Source organism: Erpetoichthys calabaricus, chromosome 2 (genome assembly GCF_900747795.2).
Source record: "Erpetoichthys calabaricus chromosome 2, fErpCal1.3, whole genome shotgun sequence".
Classification (NCBI taxonomy): domain Eukaryota; kingdom Metazoa; phylum Chordata; class Cladistia; order Polypteriformes; family Polypteridae; genus Erpetoichthys; species Erpetoichthys calabaricus.
Genome location: NC_041395.2, coordinates 241,863,737 through 241,885,534, shown reverse-complemented (window position 1 = coordinate 241,885,534; position 21,798 = coordinate 241,863,737). Strand labels below are relative to the sequence as shown.

Genomic DNA, 21,798 nt, shown 5'->3' with positions numbered 1-21,798 from the left:
GTGTTTTGTGGTAAACAGAAATTGTTTCAAGGACTGCCATGAAAAATAACATTGAAAGTAGTTGTTTAATTTAAGTATGAAATATATGTATTTGTTTCTGTGTATACATATTTTTTTGCAAAAACCAACAAGATACATATAACAGCAACCATAATATTTCTTGTGAAAAAATGTTTAGGTGCAACAAACTAAATGTTTCCAAAATGGTAAACAATGTTTCCAAAAAGGGGGGACATCTTGCGTGAAACAGTATACCTTTGCAGTGCTATGGGATATGACATCTAAACTTGGTACATTGATAACTGACAGATTGGGGAATAACAGAAACCTCAATTACAGGGATGTGCATCAAAAATTTTCTTGGTTGTGTACTATAAAATCCAGTTTTTCAGAGAAATGAGCCTAAATCACAATTTTTTTCTTCTATTGCATTTTATTTAGTTGATTTTGGTGTAAACAAAAGTTTTTAAACATATAAACACTTTCTTTTAAAATTTGGAGTGTTGTACTAACTGCTGTTCAGCCATTTTCAGCTCCTTTATTACATAAGCAGAATAATAACAGTTTATTTTTGGGTGTGTTATTTAGGCACAATAAAGCCAAAAACCCTTTAGTGTATAAGGGGTTAAAATATTTGTAAAATGTGGGAAAAATTAGACAACTGGATATAATAATTGTCAAAAGTAAAATGCATACTGAGTGATAATTTAGGACTGAAAGAATTACTATAAAAAGGATGGCATATAAACAGGAAATAACCTTCAATCCTTATAGAGTGGACAATCCTGAGATAACTGAAAAAGGAGTGCAAAAATGATAAACATTTTTAGAAAGTGGCTCCATGTGGAAAAACAGGTTATAGAATTTCAACACGGAGCTACTTTAATTACTGATCAATTGTTCTACACCATTTTTAAGAGAACAGCATAAATTCTGGAAAGATCAGCTTTTAAGATCAGGCTTTTTCGCTGCTACTAAACAAATGAAGATTCAGAACAGAAACATTTGTAATGTATCGTTTACTTCTATAACCCTACCAAAAGAGACAATAGAGATTTAAAAATAGCAAAAATAGCAGAAATATACAGGTTTCATCTGCTTGTTAGACAGATTTCAATATAAAAAAATGAAAGAAAAAAGTAACATAGAAAATGGCATGAGCAAGTCAAATTATCCAAAATGGAAGACTATATTCAATCTACTTTTTTTGATGTTTAAATTAGGTTTGAAATAGCCTGTGCGTGCCATCAAATTCTCATTTTAGGCTCAACCGTTTGTTAGAATGTGTTTCATATTTGCAGCAGCAATAGTTCCCTGAACTGCATTTCTTCAGGGGATCTGCAAATTTTTTCATGCTTTGATGAGAAATGTTTCCACTTCATCACACCTATAGATTCTTTTCTCTCCTCTAAATTTCATACTTTTATTAATCAAATCATTTTCAGGCTTCTCACTTACCTTGCTGCAGGTACTGCATCTGCTTGCAGCTGTATGCCATGTATACCTTTTTCACATCCCGTTACCTGAATCTTTCCCACAGGGCTCAGCAATGTGACTTCAGTTACTTTGCATTGTACTGTGTTCTTCGCAGACATGTGGTGCTTTTAAAGGAAAAAAAAAACATGTTTTTTATAATTCATACAAAAGTAAATTAGTTAAAAAGTTACACATGGAAGAGTTAGAGAAAAAGAGTCGTTTTACACATAACACGTCTGGCAAAAATTGAGAAAGCTTAAAATATTCTGTATTATACCATTAACCTAATTATCACAATATTTACCAGATAAAATATTAACATAACGGAATTCTGTACTGTATTATTGTATTAAAATAGAATCAGTCAATACATATCTTGTACAGTATGTGCACCTACTGTTTTTACAGAGGTGACCTATATGATAAAGCTACTATACTGTGGTAGCCAAGGATGGCACAAATATCAATTTTCACAAAGTTTGCTGCCTCTTTATGATGGCAATTTGCATATACTCCACAATGTTATGAAGAGTCCCTCTTTGCCATGAAAATGAACTTAATCCCAAAAAAAACAAAAAACATTTCCACTGCTGTTATAAAGAAGGCTTCGGGGCACCCAAGAAAGTCCAGCAAGCACCAGGACCATCTCCTAAAGTTGATTCAGCTTTGGGATCGGGGCACCACCAGTGCAGAGCTTGCCCAGGAATGGCAACAGGCAGGTGTGAGTGCATCTGAACGTGCAGTGAAGCAAAGACTTTTGGAGGATGGCCTGGTGTCAAGAAGGGCAGCAAAGAATCCACTTCTCTCCAAGAAAAACATCAGGGACAGACTGATATTCTGCAAAAGTTATAGGGATTGGACTGCTGAGGACTGGAGTAAAGTTATTTTCTCTGATGAATTCCCTTTCCAATTGTTTGGGGCATCTGGAAAAAAGAATGTCCGGAGAAGAAAAGGTGAGCACTACAATCAGTCCTTTGTCATGCCAATAGTAAAGCATTCCGAGACTATTCATGTGTGGGGTTGCTTCCCAGCCAATGGAGTAGGCACACTCACAATTTTGTCAAAACCAACAATGTCTTTTCCAGCATGATGGAGTACTGTGCCATAAGGCAAAAGTGATAACTGACTGGCTCAGGGAACAAAACATCAAAATTTTGGGTCAATGGCCAGGAAACACCCAAAACCTCAATCCCATTGAGAACTTGTGGTCACTCCACAAGAGGCAGGTGGACAAACAAAAACCCACAAATTCTGACAAACTCCAAAACACTGATTATGTAAGAATGGGCTGCCATCAGTCAGGATTTGGCCCAGGAGTTGATTGACAGCATGCCAGGGCAAATTGTAGAGGGTCTTGAAAAAGAAAGGCCAACACTGCAAATATTGCTCTTTGCATAAACTTAATATAACTGTCAATAAAAGCCTTTGAAACTTATGAAATGCTTGTAATTAGACTTCAGTATACCATAGAAACATCTGACATCTGACAAAACATTGAAGCAGAAAACTTTGTGAAAACCAATACTTGCATCATTCTGAAAATGTTTGGCCATGACTGTACAACACTGGCAAAGACAACTTAAGTGTCTTGTTCTGAGTTGTGGTAAGAAGTTGCACCCAAAACCTTATAGTTAAAAATCCACTGCCCTAATAAGTTTGTCACACTGCACCCACCTAATTTTATTTTAAAACTGTTTTTAATATACACTTTGTATATGGGGCATTGTGACGATGCGGGTTCTGCTCCATGCTCCCATCTTCTGTTTGGGAGCCCTTGAACCCAACACCATTGATAGTTATAACCGAGATGAGCTAGACAGTGAGGCAATAACAATGGCGTAAGGGGATGGTAAAATTGTCCAAAAATGCTTTTATTAAAATAAATCAAAACATAGTCCACAAAGTGCAGTGCTTTTCAAAGTTTCAATAAACAAATAATCCATTAAAAGCAAGTGAAAAGTGGAGGTTAAAAACAATAGAAAAATCTTCTAAAATCCACAAGGTAAAATATCACAGGAAGCAGTCCTTTAAAACAGTTTACACAAAAAAGCCTGGTGTCTTCTTTTACCATGGCGGCTCCCCTGCTACTCCCATCTGGGCTGCTCAACAGGAGAGTCGCCTACCTGCAGGAAAAGCTACCTTTCCCTCTGGTCCGGTAGCCCTCTGATCCTTTGCTACGTCGGGCTCTAAACTGGACCAAGACTTGGGTTATTTCCCCAGCGGCCAAGGCGCTCACGCTGGGGCTACATCAGCCCAAAGCCTCCTCGACTCCCGCTCCTTTCTACGGTCAGTCGTCGCCTCTACTGGTCACTCCAGCTACTTAATCACTCAGCTGGAGCGACCGCTTCCTTCAGCCCCACTGAGTGTTGGCCAAACACTCCCCTCGTGGGCTCTCCTCCCAGCTGCCTGCTTTCTCTTATGCGAGCCTGCTCTTGCTCGCTCGCTTGCTCTCCTTCTTCCTCACACCGGCTCTCTCCACCTGCTTCCTGTCTTCTCTCGATACCTCCCGTTCTCTCTTTCCTTTACTTTTTTTCTCCTTCTTTAACCGTCTCGGGCTTCTCTATATAATGGACGTGGCAGCTGTGGCAATCAACAGCTCCTGGGAACAATTACACTGTGGACCGTCTCTCACCTGTGCACTTAGATGAGAAATGCCCGCAGCACAAATCCACCCGGGAAACCGCTTCAGCCACACTACCACGCCCCCTCGCTATGCCGCGAGCGCGGTGGTTATTTATTTAAAAGACTGGCCTTTGCTGAGATAGCTGTGGACCCGCTATACCACATTCCACCCCCCATAAGACTCCAGTTGCACGGGAATGCTCCATGCCACTGCCAACCCTGGGCAACTGGAGCCCACATCCACAGCTCGGCCACTCTACACTGCACTAAAACCATAAAAGCACTAAAACAAATCCCACAATAAAACCAACCCAAGCCCCCTTCATAAAAACAGGACATTAAAAGAATAAGAACTTTAAAAGACAAATAAAAACCAGCAATAAATAAATGTCCATAAAAAGCTCCGTCCTTTAAAAATGTCCTCCATCGGCTTGGTGACATGGGTTCTTTACCAGTCAAGCACCAATCTCGCTTGCTGCTCTGTCTCCTCTTCTGTCCTCACTGCTAGCTCATCCCACCGCTGCCACCAAATGTGACGATGCAGGTTCTGCTCCATGCTCCCATCTTCTGTTCAGGAGCCCTTGAACCCAACACCGTCGATAGTTATAACCGAGATGAGCTAGATAGTGAGGCAATGACAATGGCGCAAGGGGATGGTAAAAATGTGCAAAAGTGCTTTTATTAAAATAAATCAAAACATAGTCCACAAAGTGCAGTTCTTTTCAAAGTTCCAATAAATAAAATATCCATTAAAAGCAAATGAAAAGTGGAGGTTAAAAACAATAGAAAAATCTTCTAAAATCCACAAGGTAAAATATCACAGGAAGCAATCCTTTAAAACAGTTACACAAAAAGCCTGGTGTCTTCTTTTACCATGGCGGCTCCCCTGCTACTCCCATCTGGGATGCTCAACAGGAGAGTCGCCTACATGCAGGAACAGTTGCCTTTCCTTCTGGTCCGGTAGCCCTCCGATCCTTGGCTACGTCTGGCTCTAAACCGGACCAAGACTTGGGTTATTTCCCCAGCGGCCAAGGCGCTCACGCTGGGGCTACACCAGCCCAAAGCCTCTTCGACTCCCGCTCCTTTCTACGGTCAGTCGTCGCCTCTACTGGTCACTCCAGCTACTTAATGAGCGACCGCTTCCTTCAGCCCCACTGAGTGTTGGCCAAACACTCCCCTCATGGGCTCTCCTCCCAGCTGCCTGCTTTCTCTCATGTGAGCCTACTCTTGCTTGCTCGCTCTCCTTCTTCCTCACACCGGCTCTCTCCACCTGCTTCCTGTCTTCTCTCTCTACCTCCCATTCTCTCTTTCCTTTACTTTTTTTCTCCTTCTTTTTTAACCGTCTCGGGCTTCTCTATATAATGGACGTGGCAGCTGTGGCAATCAACAGCTCCCAGGAACAATTACGCTGCGGACCATCTCTCACCTGTGCACTTAGGTGAGAAACGCCCGCAGCACGAATCCACCCGGGAAACCGCTTCAGCCACACTACCACGCCCCCCTCGCTACACTGCGAGCGCAGTGGTTATTTATTTAAAAGACTGGCCTTTGCTGAGAGAGCTGTGGACCCGCTATACCACAGGCATATGCTAACTCACGGGTGTCAAACTCTGGTCCTGGAGGACCGCAGTGACTGCAGGTTTTCATTTTAACCATCTTCTTAATTAGTGACCAGTTTTTGCTGCTAATTAACTTTTTTTGCCTTAGTTTTTAATTAACTTGACTCAGGCCCCTTAGTTGTCTCCAGCCAAACAATAATGAGACACAAAAACAAGGTGCCACATGACAAGCTCACCTGTGCCCATCACAGGTGAAAGGTTGGCCTTGGTAAGGTTGATCTCTCAGGTCACCAAAACATTTTGACGGTGGTCTTAGAAAAAACAGAAAAGTCAACAGTTTTGGAAATGTCTTGTATGGAGGAATGAGAGCAGCAACGAGCCATGGAATAAAATAAAGATTTTAATTAACAGCAAGAAGAAGCTTCTCATTAATAGATTGGTTAGAGTTTGAAGCCCCCATTTAGCTGGTCATCTGTTGGCTCGTTTCACATCTTACTTCTGTTTGGCTGCCATTTAATGAAGAAAGGAATAAAGAGGACTGAATCCTTATAAACTGGCTATGAAAATGAAGGGAAAAGAAGTTAATCAGCAGTGAAAACTGGTCACTGATTAGGAAAAGGGTTAGAATGAAAACCTGCAGTCACTGCGGCCCTCCAGGCCCGGAGTTTGACACCCCTGTGGCTAACTCATAACAATCAACTTATGAATCTCTGACATGAAATCAGAAATTACATGATCTAGTAAATCCCCATTAACTCAATACACTGTGGTAACATTTTTAAATTCATACACCCATAAACGTATAAATTTAAACTGCTAAATAATGCTACAATAATCTGCATCCCCTGCCCTTATGGCCTGAGGCAGTAATACAGATTATTGTCAAAGTGGATAAATTTACAATTACAGTACATAACCAGGCCAATTCCAGTAGACATTACATATTCTATACTTGTGCACACACACCATAACATTAGCAACAGAAAACAAAACAACTATCATTTTACAAAGAAACTGCACTATACAAAATTTAAGTAAACTTTTTTGACTAGAACTGCATACATTCCTTGTTTATATTTGAATTGGACCCAGGAGATTACTTCTAGCAGAACAGTGAAGCATGCACTTCAGTAAACTAATAAATACTGCATTTTAAGATGAAAAAACTGACAGTTTTTCTGTGTGATGGGAGTACGGGGCAAAAAAGATTGTCAAATTTTTGTAGGTGATACCCAGCCAACTTTTAAGCAGAATAATGCCCATTTGCCATAGCTATTAGTTAGCCATAGCTATTAGTTAGACAACATGAGGTGGGCAGAATGACCCCTTTTCATTGGTGCAATTTCCTTTTCAAAGATGGAGCAAAAGATGAATAAATACTGATAAAAAATATACCAAAAAAGAACTACTTTTATTTTAAAAACACTATTAATTTGAGGATTCTAATCAGGATTGAACAGTTAGTCTTTTGTAAGTGCTACTACCTCACACCTCTAGAGAGCTTAGTTAAAGCTACAGTCCAAAAGTTGACTGAATAGATTTTGCAAGTTCTCCAAATAGAACTTCCCAGGATAATTCTATTTCCTCCAATAACTACACTCATAAGTTGTATCTCTAAACTGCTCTGGTATACCTCAGTGATGATACCTTGACTGACTTCATCCCTCAAATTGTGTACTTTGCTGTGCTTATAACCCGATTTTACAATAAGTAGTCTGACAGATTTAATGGCTGGATTTTAATTTTCTCATAGACTTCTCCATGGAATTATAAGCATTGGATTAATATGACATTAACAAAAAGTGTTTAATCACTAGATAGATAGATAGATAGATAGATAGATAGATAGATAGATAGATAGATAGATAGATAGATAGATAGATAGATAGATAGATAGATAGATAGATAGATAGTGTCACAGGAGGCTGGGGGACAGACCCAGCCGGGACGCCTGGAAGGACCAGGAGGTGGCGTTTACATCCTCCGGGCCACAAGGGGGCAACCGCCCTGGATTGGCAGAGGACCACGGGAGAGGAACAAGGAGGCTCAAGCCCATTGGGGCCCGTGGCCACCGCCAGGGGGCACCCCGAGCCTCAGAGTGCCCGGGAAACATGCACTTGCGCCACACCTAGGAAGGTGGAGGAAGATCCTTCCAGCGATGCCCGGAGTGCTTCCGGCTGCAAGGGCAGCACTTCCGCCACACCAGGAAGTGCTGCCAGAAGAGTGTCATCAGGCACCTGGAGCACATCCGGGTGGGAATAAAAGGGGCCGCCTCCCTATAATCAGGGAGCTAGAGTCGGGAGTGGGAGCAGGACAAAGCTCCTGTGAAGAGAGGAAAGGCGGCCCATGGACAGGGAGAGAAAGGCCTGTGTGCAGGGTGATTGGTGCTGGAAGCACTGTGTGCTGTGCAGGACTGTGTTTAATTAATAAACAGGTGCTTTTTATAAAGAAGCGGTGTTTGTCTGGTGGTGTTCGGACCCGTGTCTCACAATAGATAGATAGATAGATAGATAGATAGATAGATAGATAGATAGATAGATAGATAGATAGATAGATAGATAGATAGATAGATAGATAGATAGATATCCACTAAATAAAACTATATTCATACCAATGGAAAAGATAATGACATATTTCAGAAAGCATACTCTTATCAAAGAGAACACAGGCCCAAGTGACTGAAAGACTGTTATTTTTTTTTTGTTCATTTGAGAAACAATACTTCTCAAACAGTGAATGTATTGTTATGATTCAACAGTGATATTTGCAAATACAATTTACTTTAATACACTAAAATGAAGACTGTGATATTATACCCCATACGATTTAAACTACAAGTTGTTCTGACTGAAAAATAGTGTTGATGAGCAAATTTCGCCAAAGTGTTAGTCGCAGGGAATTTGTTACATTTGCGTTCACCCTTGTTCGTTGAATTATTTACTGATAATTCGACCAGTTTAGGAGATTTTTGTTTAATACCAGTGCCCCATAATACTTTGCAAGGCCACTGCACCATCCTCTGGAGCTGTAACAGTCAGCATTAATGGGACTGCCACCCAGGTACTGTATATAATGCTGATCATTTGCATTACAGATTCTGTGGGATGATTTATCTATCTATCTATCTATCTATCTATCTTATCTGTGCTTGTAGCAAAATGTTTAGGCTGATCTTCGATTGCCACAACGTTATAAGAGAAGGAGGCGCGTGCACTTAAAAAACAAACTTTGAAGGAGCCTGACACCCCCACCACCCTCACCAAACACAGGAGACACTATGAAATAATAATAATAATGAAAGGTTTATTACTATTTACAACACATTTCTATCATTTTGATAGAAAAGTGCAAAGCATCAGCACAGACAAGCATCAGCCTGACTTCAAAAAATAGAACAAGCCAGCAGCTTCAATCATGACATGCCACCTTGAATTTTCTGTCTTTGAAAGACCAACATATTTTTTCTGACTTTTGACTACAATTTCGTCATTTCTACTATGATTGCGCATCTCTGACTGCATACTTTCTTCATTGAATCATGGAGGCACAGTGGTGCAGTGGTTGACACTGCTGCCGCACAGCTCTGGTCACCTTTTTAGCCACAATAAATAAGTCCAGTATAGTTGCCAGACGTTTCCCTAGCCCTCATGGACACTTTAAAGATGACTGCACCATTATAATCCAGTCAAATCCAGTTCAGTTAGTCCTTCCCCATTGACTTTAATGCAGATTGCCAAGTTCAGTGAATATTGCATACATTTCTGGGAACTAGTGGAGAAGCGAACGGGGGAACTCATGGCAAAGCGAAAGTAACGCATACTTCAATGACAAAGTTATTCAATTACAGAGGTTAATTCCCTACTAATAATGTTAAAAAAAGAAAATCATACTTTTTTGCCCGTACCCCCCCCCCCCCCCCCCCCCCCAACATCCATTGTCATGACAAAAAACATGTAGAAGTATACATTTAAAGAAGTTTCAAACAAACTTTGACATATTATTACTAATAGTCCATTACTGCACTACAAGCCTTACTGTGTTTTGTAACACAAACAAATTATAATTTTAAACATGTGGAATAAAAACATTATAGTGCATTCATTCAAGTTCTGTATACTATCAATTCTGAACTGAAAAATGTATACAGTGATAATCTCTATGGTTACCATTAAACTTCCATTTATGCAATAAGTGGCATGAATTAGTAAACTGTATTAAAAGAAGAGCATGAGGATGAAACAAATATTAAAAGGGAGAACACTGGTAACCATAAATCAATAGCTAGGTGTGCTCTATGTGTTGGGAAACAATCATATTTATATTAATGCAAATTAAAAATAATTAATAATCAAATAAGAATTCAAGTAAACAGGTATCAGACATTTGATATACTGTAACTGGAATGTTCAGAAGTTAAGATTATGAACGCTGATCTCTGTAGTACTTACACTGACAATAGGCAAGGAAATCACATTCATATACTTTACTTACAAGAAACAAAAATTCAGAAAATCTGAAGTTCAAATTCCAATCTGAATGAGTTATGGTAAGTTTGAGGAAAGTGGTCAACAACTTTGAGCGGAGTGGTGGCTCTGAGGCTAAGGATCTGTGCTGGTATCCAGAAGGTTGCTGGTTCAAATCCCCATCACTGCCAAAAGAGATCCTACTCTGCTGGGCCCTTGAGCAAGACCCTTAACCTGTAATTGCTCCAGGGGCGCTGTACAATGGCTGACCCTGCGCTCTGACCCCAAGGGGTATGCGAAAACTAACAAATTCCTAATACAAGAAATTGTATAAGGCGAAATAAAGAACAACAACAACAAACAACAACTTCAGATGTTTTTCCAGAGACGGTAATTACAGGAGGCTAAGTTAACTTGCCACGAAAATCTTAGTGTCAGAATTTAGTTTTCCCAAGACTAAAGGACAGTCCTAGGTTCTTATATGCCATAGCAAGGAGATTTAGAGTAGTGTTGAGTGCTTTACAGAGTGAACAGAAACTGCAGTCAATTGTGTAATGGAAGGTGATGGCTGCATCTTATTCAAATGCTGTACAGCTTGGCCTATAAGCAGTAAGCTCTTAACAGGGAGAGCATTCAGAGATCTCAAACATAATAACCTAAAGGCAAATGTTGAAGACAGTCTTTGTAATGACACAAAGCTGTGTGATTCATGTTTAGATGGCAATGAGATCTTTTTTTTCCACTGCAAGAGTCAGTTGCATTTATATGGCTGTAGTGCAGCCTCAGGACTGTGAGACATTTATTTTGTGGTGGTGAAGCTTGGAGGAACTGATGAACTATGAAGTCATGTAGTCTTGGATATTTTATTGCTGACAGGGTCAACCATTGTAAACAGTTTGCCTCACTAGCTATAATGGCCTGAAGATGTTTTGCAGAGAGATAACAATCTCTATGGAATCAAGGTCACAGAGATACCTTAAGATTGTTTTAAGGTTTCTCTGCACATTAATTCCCATTAATTTATTGATTTCATGTGCAAACACATAGTAACCATTCTGAAAAATCGGACGAAATTCATCCGTTGAGCTAGCCATCTAACTTGCCTTTATATTAGAATGAACACACACATCACTACTCTTCAGCTCCATCTGAATAAACATCATTAAGTCATAAGGGCTAATGCACCAACCCTACTTGCCTATAAGAACATCAAACAGTCCTTTGATGTGGAGGCATTACTGAATACTGGTTAAAAGAAACACTAGCAGATCCTGTTGACAGACTTCAAAGCAGTGGTTATAAGCAATTCTAATACATGGTATGGTACTATTAAAATGCATCAGAAACAGTATGATCTTTCTGAACAAAAACCATGGAACCCCGTCATCATCTTGTTCTGCCAGATGAACAAGACATAATGGATGCATCCCAGATCCAAAGGATTACCATTTCCTGAGTAATCTTCTGAATGTTGAATATACTCATGCTAAACAAACTGTCTGGTTTGCACAATCATGAACTTTACACTTGTTTGCAAGCATCAAAGATGACAAAAATTAGCAGGTTAAAATCACAATATCAAGATACTGTAAATAATACCAAACTTCAGAAACTCCTTGCTCTTCTGAATTGAAGTAAGCAGATTTGAGAATGACTATGACTATTATTAGTTTGTCAGTGAACATAACTCATTTTTTGGGATTACCATGAACTGTTGCCAAAACCAATGGAAATTTATAAAAGATCATAAGAAAAAGTAAAAATGATATGTGTTGTCGTACAGAAAGGTATTCTGCAAAGTCTTTATTACTGTGCTAAAATTTCCTTCTTTTCAGAATTATGTGGCTTCTTCAGCCATGGATATATATACCACTAATTTTCTTGAAAGTTACTCTTACGCTTTATTCATCTTCCTCATCATCTTTTCCCACTTCTTTGTGGAGTCGATGTGCTTGATCAACCTTCTCAATACAGCTCTGTCCTGCACCCCCTCCTCAGTCAAACCCTTTTCCTTCAGAGCTTTTAATTTATCCATCCACCTCTGCTTTGGCCACCCGAGCTTTCTCTTCCCCTGTATTTCCATTCTCAGCACACTTTTTCCCACATATTCATTATCTCTCCTCATCATATACCCATACCACTTCAACCTATCTTAATGTACTTTCTTAGATATCTTTCAAACTTTTGTTGTACCTCTGATTATCTCATTTCTTGCTCTGTGCTTTTTTGTAACTCCACACATCCATCTCAATATTCTCATTTCTGCCACATCTAACTTCTTCTTCTATGCTTCCTTTACTGCCCATATGTCAAGCTCTATACATCATTGCTGGTCTTAATATTTAAAAACCTTACCTTTAACTTTGTGTTAATTCTTTGATCACACAATACACCTGATAGCTCTCCCTGCAGGCTAATATCTGAATCCTGAGCATCATTAAACCTCATATTTTTGACTTCTTCCTATTTATCTTTAATCCTCTATCTTCCAAAGCTCTTTTCCATTCTTCCTTTTTTCTGGTGCTGCATGACACAACGTCATCAGCAAAAAGCATGCACCAGGGTGATTGGTCTTTTATCCAGTGATTCAAGACATCCATAACCAAATCAAAGAGGTATGGACTTAAAGAAGATACCTGGTGCAGACCAACTCTAAGTCAGATCTTGTCTTTTACCCCAACACTGCTTTTAACCCAAATCCAAACTCCCCCATAAATATCCTGGACAATCCTTGCATGTGTACTCTTTCTCTCTCATGCACCTCCAGATCTCTTGATGTGGCACCCTATCATAAGCCTTCTCCAAATCAATAAACACCATATGCAAAACCTTTCTGTTTTCTTGATGCTTCTCTATGAGCTATCTACAGTAAATACAAAGACTGCATCAGTTGTTCCTCTCCCTAGCATAAAACCAAAGTGCTCCTCCCCAACAATGGGCTCTAAAGCATTTTCTCTATAACCCTTTCCAAAATTTTCATTGTGCATAACATCAGTTTTATCCCTCTATAGTTTTCTTAATCCTGAATATCACACTTCCCCTTACTGTATAAATGAATAAAATCACATTGTTCTGCCACTCCTCTGGTATTATTTGGTATTCTCTCCTGTTAATTGGTCTTCTGCATTAAATCCCACATCTTCTCCTTCTTCTCCTAAACTCTTTCACACCTCTGCAGGTACTGTATTTCATCCGGTCCTGTTGCATTTCCATTTTACATTCTTTTCAGTGCTTCCTTTGCTTCCTCCCTCCTTATTCTTGGTATTAGCCATTTATTTGGGACTCCATTCCTAAATACTACCCTTGGATTTCCTTCATTCACCTGCATTTCCACTATTCTTGATTCTATTGTGATCACTCAAGACCACACATTGCTCATCTTTTATCTGCTTTATCTGACTAAAATACTTCACAGACTTGTTCCTAGCCTTTGATATTCTAAAAATCATTCTCTCTCCCTCTTTTGTCTCCAATTTTTTGTACACCTCTTGCAAAGCTTGTGCCTTGGCTCTTGCCCAAGCCCTCTTTGCCTTCTTGTTTGTCTACCTATACAGTTCTTTATCTTCCTCCATCCCATATTTGTACCATGTCTTGTTTGCCTCCTTCTTAGTGGTGCACCTCTCTGTTCCACCACCAGGTCTCTTTGTCCCCACTTGGGCTACCTCATGTTGTCCTAACACCTCTTCACCTACTCTTAATACAACAGCTATTCTTCTCCCACACCATTCCTCCAAACTCTCAAATTCTCTCAATTACTGCACTTCATTTAAAACTTTCTCCCTAAACCTGTTCTTAGGTCCTTATTCTTTTAATCTCAAATACTTCATCCTTGGTGCTGCCAGCTGTGGTTTTATTCGCCATCTGATTCTAATCTCGCAGCCCATCACCACCATATGCTATACTCTCTCACTTTCCCATTTATGACCTTACAACTCTGAGATCATCTACACATCCACAAAGTCTATTTGGCTTCCCTTCCTCCACTAATGTTAAGTCGCGAGCTGATTTACTCTCTTTTCAAAAAATGTGTTAAATATTACAAAGTCAGATACTATGGTAAAATCTATCATCCTTACCCCTTCACCTTTTCTCTCCACTACTCCCCACCCTCCATGTACTCTCTCTATCATCTTTCTCTTTCTAACATATCCATTTAGATCACCACCAACAACCACTTTTTCTCCCTCTTGTAGTGCCATAAGCTCATCATCCATTTGTGCCCAGAAAATATCCTTCTCCTCCTCTTCATAGCTCACTTGAGGCAATGACATTAAATATAGTACAATGTCTAAATTGAAAGTTATCCTTTAGTATTCTTTCTTTTATTTATATGTGTCACAGAATTTACTTTTCAGTTTCAGGTTTAAAGCAGTCAGCCCATCATAAACATTTTATAAGAAGTACGATTATGCGTCTCAATGAAGCCACAAATTGGCAACAGAAGGTTCGTCAAATAACAAGGAATGAAACTGCCTACGAATTCACTAAACAATCCCAAGTCAATTCTGGATATTTTTTTTATTTTAGCACAAGAATATACTTCAGCTTGTTTTTAGCTTTCAATTTAACAAAGTTTAATTGAGTTTCTCCTAAAGCTTAGCAGATAAAATCAGTAAACAAAAAAGAGGTTATTGTCATGACATATGTTCTAGTCTCTACTGAGGAAATCACACAGGGAGTAGCACCTCACTCTCAGCAACATGGACCACCTTGGGATAGTAGCCGCTGGGACTGAGCTTCAGACCTTGGGATTCATATCCACCTGTTCTACTATTTCTTTAAACAGATATCTCTGTCAGCACTTTGGGAGACCTTGATGTTTGTAATCCCAATGACCTGAGTTTGATTCCTGCCTCTGCCATCTTACAAAGGATAACAGCTGTGATTGGGAGCATCACCCTGAGTGACTCCTCACCAGTGTCAATTTGGGGCTCATTTGGTATAGCTCAGAGAGAGAGCAAATGCAGGAAGAAGGCAGATAGCTGACAGAGATAAACTGTTGCTGTGTAATAAATATGATACTTTCCCAAATGGTAGCTTAGAAGTCACAAACCTACATTTTCAGTTGGGGGCAGAGAAGAGTCCCTGTTGCTCAGCTGATAAGTATTCTTTGCTGACTGATTGTGATCTTCATGTTTTGGACCTGAAATCTAGATGGGTGAGTCCCAGGAGCAATCCCTCACTGATGACAGTTCCACTTTAATATTTTAATTTGATAACCAAGTTCAGTGCCAAACAACATAGCCCACACAAATCAAACTCTATATACCGTATAGTCTATACAAAAACCATCTTAACTGCAACAGACAGAAACAAGCCATAGATGAGGCAAACATCTCAAGGCACCCTTATGTATGTCTACTCGTGGCAGATTTTTATTGTTTTGGGGGCAATGCCACTAGTCTACTCACCTACAGACAGCAAGCTGGGGGATAGGTGGTATATTTTCATCATCAGTTTCTTTTCATGAGACATTTAAAATGAAAATTGTGTGATGAAACTTACAGCTGAAACACATCATTTACTTGATTGTTTATTCATTTTTTTATTACTATTTTGGTACACAATTTGCTTTACATTAATATGAACCCAAGGAGTAAAGTGGAAAGTACAAATATTTTGGGACTTGTTAATAGGTGCTTTATTTAAATATTGTATTTTTGATACAATGTCTTTCCTATTAATCCAAACCAATCCTCCAATTGACTGTCTTCAGATGTGAAGATTTCTGTTTTAGGTTTCATCAGTGTGAGAAATATAGGGTGTAGGTAAAAATTAAAGAATATGTGTAAAAAGTACAGAATCTGCTACAATTAAAATAGCATGTCAAATGTGAAATGTGCGATTAACCACAGAATTATTCTTCATCAATACTGTAAGTTCTAAAAGAGAACAAAAAAGTTATGCCAACTGAAAATATGTTCAATTTTATCTTGATATTGATAGATTAATTTAAGTTGGAATACTTCAAACTAGTATACAGATTTTCCTCTCTCTTGAATGTACTAAAGTAGAAACAAGGGTTCTTTGTGACACTGTTACTTTGTAATAATACAAAAAGAACAGTTGGGAGACACTGAGGCTCTGTCAGTAAGCAAAAGTATTAAGTTCAAAACAGAGACTTTAAGCCAGGATTAGGGATGTCACAAGAACTGTGTTTTGTCTTGGTACAGTAATATATATTGCTCTACTTTCCCCTATTGTATTATTAATATGTAGCCTTAGAATGCCTAATCTTCACAGATTTACCACTGTTTATAAGGTATTATTTTATATAACTTATCCCCACCTTCCCTTCTATATCTATAACCTCAGGCAATTAGATGTAGTAAAAGACAAGCAGAAGTTACAGTTTAAACAATGTATTATTGATAATATTCATAAATAATAACAAAATGCAAAGTATATTTGAATATTGGCAACCATACAACCTGATTAAATGGTGATATGTAGTTCAGGCAGCACAGACTTGTAGTTACTTAAATGTCTCTAGTTAAGGCATCATTGGTGCTCAGCTTTCTGCCACATATCTGTTCAATATGGCTGCTGAGCTGTGCTCTTAATTGTGTTGTCTTCATCCTCACAGGTTAGCAAGAGAGAGATACTTCTTCATCATATGTTGGTTAGTAAGAGAGAGATACTTCTACATCATCACATGTTAGCAAGAGAGAGATTGTGAGGTTAAACAAGTACATTTATAGATGTTCTGTCCAACCCCTACAGCCAATAGGACATCATGGTATTTAAAGGCCTCTGAGACAAGCCAATTCCAAACAGCCATACCTCAGACCAATGGGGGAATAGAACATCTTAACACCTGTCCCCAAACCATATGTTAAAGTACTCCTTAGCCTATTTTGCGGGGGTGGAAATGATTTTAGCAAAGAAACACTCAGCAAACTGGTTTAAAACACATCCCCCAAATCCTGTCATAAAATTCTAACCGACCCAATCCTAATGGGGGTATGTTGGGTTGATAAACACTAAATTACATTGCTATGCCTAAATTACAAATACAGACATACAAAAATATTCAAGTTATATGTAGAATCTCACATCACAACAAACTGATACTTCAGTATCAAGTCAATACCAAAATTCCAAGAACACAACAGTACTAGCTTTTTTACAGTATTGGTAGTACTCGAGTGAAGTGATGAGAAGGCTGTACATGTCACTTCTCCAGAGCACTTCTTGGTTGGAGATGTGGTTGAAATATTTGGTGAAAATATATCCATCCACCCATCCATTTTCTAAATATGCTTATCAAGGATAAGGTCACAGGGCAGTCTAAGCCTATCCCAACAAGCAACACGTACAGGCGGGAACAAGAGCAGATGAAATTATGGTAGGATTAATCTCTGTTTAATACAGTGTCCTACATATTCCTGATAAAGTCATGAAAGTTTTGCATTCATTCTCCGATTGTAATGTGCACATCTACACTTATCTGTCCAAGAATCCATCTATTTTCTAAATGGTGTATATATAGTTCATGGTTACAAGGGAAACCTTACAGGGGGTAAATGTAGTAAAAGCATACATGTCACATATGTATGCAGTCTCTCAGTTACAATTGATTGATACAGGTAAGGTCAGTCCAGTTAATTTTTTAAAGCTATATTTATACACGGGCTAAGCAATAATGAAGTATTATCATCCATGTAATACACTTTAAACAAAGAACAACAGTGGCTGTTTTACAAGAGTTCTTGAAATACTGGGACACATGTAAAACTGACAAGAAAGTACCTCATGATTCATTTATGTTATACTGCATTACAGAAAAAAGACACAATATTATTCACTTGAATCATGTAGGTACTTTTAATAAAAAGGACACAATGAAATTTCTGTTTTTGCCATGGTACCAAATAACTATTGGGTATCGTAAAATCTCAGTGTATTGGTATCAAATACAAAAAATCTGGTATGTGGCTTCAATAGCCAGGATACCAGTCTGTCTCAATTCATGCATACTTAAAAACACAATTGTAACTGGGCAAAAACAGAGACAAAGTACAAGTTAGGTGTAAAACAACTTACATAGCACAACTATTTATCAGTGTCTAGTATGTATACTAAGAGGGAAGAATGCTTTATGAAGATAAAAAAAGATGACAAACTAAAAGCAGAAGCACAGTAAACATTTATGAAGCTCAGGACAGTAAGACATTCTCCTTTAGTTGTTAAACAAAATTCAGCTCAGTAAGGTACATAATAAAATACTACGGTCAAGGTGACTTAGAAAGCACAACACTTCATAGTTAGTAAACATTTCTTATGGCAGCATATTTTTCCTTATTTTTTGTTAAATCACAAGCAAGGCATATGACAAAGGCCATCCCGTCATACAAAACACAGTCATTAATAAAGACATTGATTTATGTCATGTTCTACTTTAAAACTCAAGACTCTTATTTCGATATTCTTAAATTTGCCCATGTGATTTGCCTATGTAGTTCACCACACGTATCAGTTTGATGTACAATGTCAATGCATGTCATTGATTGTGCTATCTTTCCAACAAACTGAGCTTCCTTCACAAGTCCACCAGGGGAAGCCTTTGACACTGAAATGTGTTTTTGTCTATATATCAATAAAACATTTAATGACCAAAACTAAAAACAGAACTAAACTTTCAACAATGTTGTCAGAATATCAAATTAAAACAACTCTTATTAAAGACTAGTATCCCTTTGAATCCTGCTGCTGAATATTTTAGTTCCAAGCTATTAAAAAATTAAATCCATTTTCTGTTGTAACATTTTATGCCAGTTGGACCACAAAATACTCTCAAGCTGCACTCTATACAGTATCACTTAAATCAAGAAAACAATGCCAAGTCAGTTCTGTTGTCTAGTGAATGAGTCCCAAGATAGTAAAACATTATTCTCAATACGTCATTTCTGGTGGATGTTCAGGATGTTTTTCTAGCATTAAATTTAATCCACAGGGTGAAGGCCTTATGGGATTCTGTTTGTCAGCTTCAAAATACATAGTTTCTTTGATGACCAAAATAGATGTTAAAAATTATGTAAGTCATTTTTTGCTTTCCTATATTTTCATAAAATAATATGTCCCATTAAAATTGTGGGAAGTGAAAGAGAGTGCTTAGAAAATTTTCCAAGTATTCTAATAAATAAATTATTGAATCTGAATTTAAAAAGGCATTAAAAATCATATTTAGCCATTTTTTTGTAAATCAATAAGCTTCAGAAAATAGTTGAGAAATATTAAACTATTTGCTTCTTAAAAATTTTTTTTTTTATATATGTATTGTTTTTATTACCTTACATAATTGTCCTGTATAGTTTACTGTACATTTTTATACATCTATCAGTCAAAATAAAGTGTTTTTACTGTTGTTTTACCACTTGCCCTTATGGCAGCTTGAATTTGTTGGGGAATGGACTTAACAAGGTGTGATAAATACATTTATCCCTAGGTATCCACAGGAAATTGCTTCCATGCTTGAGACCCTTATATAAACTGGTTGAGTGGTTGCATAAAACCTATGTACATCCTCCCATATACTTTAAATCATCCCTAAATTACTTAGAATAGCATTAGAAGCACTAACATTTTCACAAACTTCAGTTTCTTTCTGCAAATACTTGATTTGTTCTTATTTACCTTATGGCCCAATTCAGCAAGCAACACTAAGATTTCTATTTTATCATGAAGAGATTGCACTTTAATGCTTCCTCTTAAGGGCCTGTTTTTACTCAATACATACACACAGACAGCTGCAGATGCTTTCACACACAATGAATGTGCATGTTGGTTTGTTTATAGTTCAGGCATTCACTGCATGGCACTCTGCAGTAGCAGAATCCCCCAGCTTCTTCCCCCTAAGTATTTTCTTTACCTTTACATCAGTCTTTCAAATTACACAAGCTTTCCCCTTTCTTCAGGGTCTGAGCAATTTCATCCCATGAATGTGTGCACATTTGGCTATTGCTGTGTGCTTTTATATTTGGATTATGTAGGTATAGGTAGTTACATATCACACAACTGTTTCCTCCATTGAGTGCAGATGCATTGTCTAGAGCATGTGCACGTCATCGTGAACAGGCATGCATAAGGCCGCATAGTTACAAACTTCTGGAAGCACGTGGTCATCAACATGAGGTTATGTGCACAAGGACTAATGACAAATTTACATCACACATACCATAGCAGATCCTTGCAGCAATGCAGACACATCAAGTATAAACGGGCCTTTAGCCTTTCAGTTCACACTGATTAAGTTCCTGCACTTTGTACACACTGCCATTGATACTACCAATTGGATGGTTTAGTGAGGTCCTCAGACTGGCCCTGCTCACCACCACTGACAGAAGTGGTACTTGGTTGGCATGTCTTCTTCTAGACCAGTGTTTCCCAACCTCAGTCCTGTGGCCCCCCTGTGGCTGCAGGTTTTTGTTCCAACAGAGCTTCTGTTTTTAATTGGACTCCTGGGCTAATTAAGTGATGTGTTATTTCCAAGTTCTGTGTTTTAGGAACAATATAGAAATTAGAAAACTGAGGTGTTGGTCTCGTCCGTTTATAGGAGGATGGACGTCTGAAGCAGAGCTCCGCTAGCAGTGGCTTTATTTTCCCATGTATTTCATATTATTTAGAGGTATCCTGTATTTAACCCGACCAAGGAACTTCCACTACAAAATACAAGCATGAGTAACAAGAAGAAAAGTCAGAAAGAACCGGAAAAGAAACTTAAAGCTGCATTAAAGTCTGGACAGACTTCCAGCCTGAGTGCAAGGTATGGCCTCACAGAGACTGACCTGGAACAGGCAGACGAATGCGCAGATTTCCTGGGACCCCGCTCCACTGTATCGTCTCCAGTCGAGAGTGAAAATGGGAGCGAAGGTGCAAGTGATACAGGTCGCGATGGATCGCCGATTTCTGAGGATCATTCGAGACTAGAAAAGGCCCTGCATGATGTGCTCTCATCTACTCATCGCGAGCCTGCAGCACCTGCTGTAACAGGAGCTGCATTTCCACTCGCGGAGCACGAAAGCCGAAGCGAACTGTCCGAACTGAAAGAGATGATCGCTACACTGGCCACTGCCATGGTTACGGCCATAAATGAGCTTAAGAAAGATAACAAGAATGATCTTAAGAAGGCGACCATTGAGCTCAAGAACGAGCTTAAGAAGGATAACAAAGATAAGGAAACGCGTCTATTTAAACGTTTTGACGTGAACTTTAAAGGCATGTTGGAGAAATTAGTGGAACACATCGAATAAACTAAATCCAAACTGAAAATGCTTGCCGACCAGATTAATGACGTTACAGATTAGCTGGAAGACGTTAAGCAGGGACTCACAGCTCGAGTTGAAACAGCGGAACAACTGGCGTCTAACGCCGATGAAAAAGCCACAGCTGCGAATTCCGAATGCAAAAACTTGGAGACAGACTTGCAGTCCTGGAGGATGGGTGCAGAAGAAATAATATAAGAATTGAGGGTATACCTCAGAAACAAGAAAGCTCAAGCCCAGTGAAATTTGCAGTAGAATTACTGTCTAAAATAATTGGAGATGACTTTAAACTCGACATTGAGATAGCCACGGCTTATCGCACAAACAGACCAAGCACCTTTAAACCTAGGTCTTTTATTGTCTGCTTCGAGCGACTACGATGTAAGCTTGATGTGATGGCACTTCTCAGACACA

The 21,798-nt window shown here is 38.7% G+C and overlaps 1 protein-coding gene across 1 annotated transcript in view; it reads right to left on the bottom strand.

The window, feature by feature from the left end:
- mgmt (O-6-methylguanine-DNA methyltransferase) overlaps positions 1-21,798 on the bottom strand; it is a 471,555-nt gene that overhangs the window by 322,433 nt on the left and 127,324 nt on the right. The window contains exon 3 of the mRNA XM_051922992.1: positions 1,459-1,601. Within this exon, the coding sequence (XP_051778952.1) occupies positions 1,459-1,601 (143 nt within the window). The remainder of the gene's footprint in view (positions 1-1,458; positions 1,602-21,798) is intronic.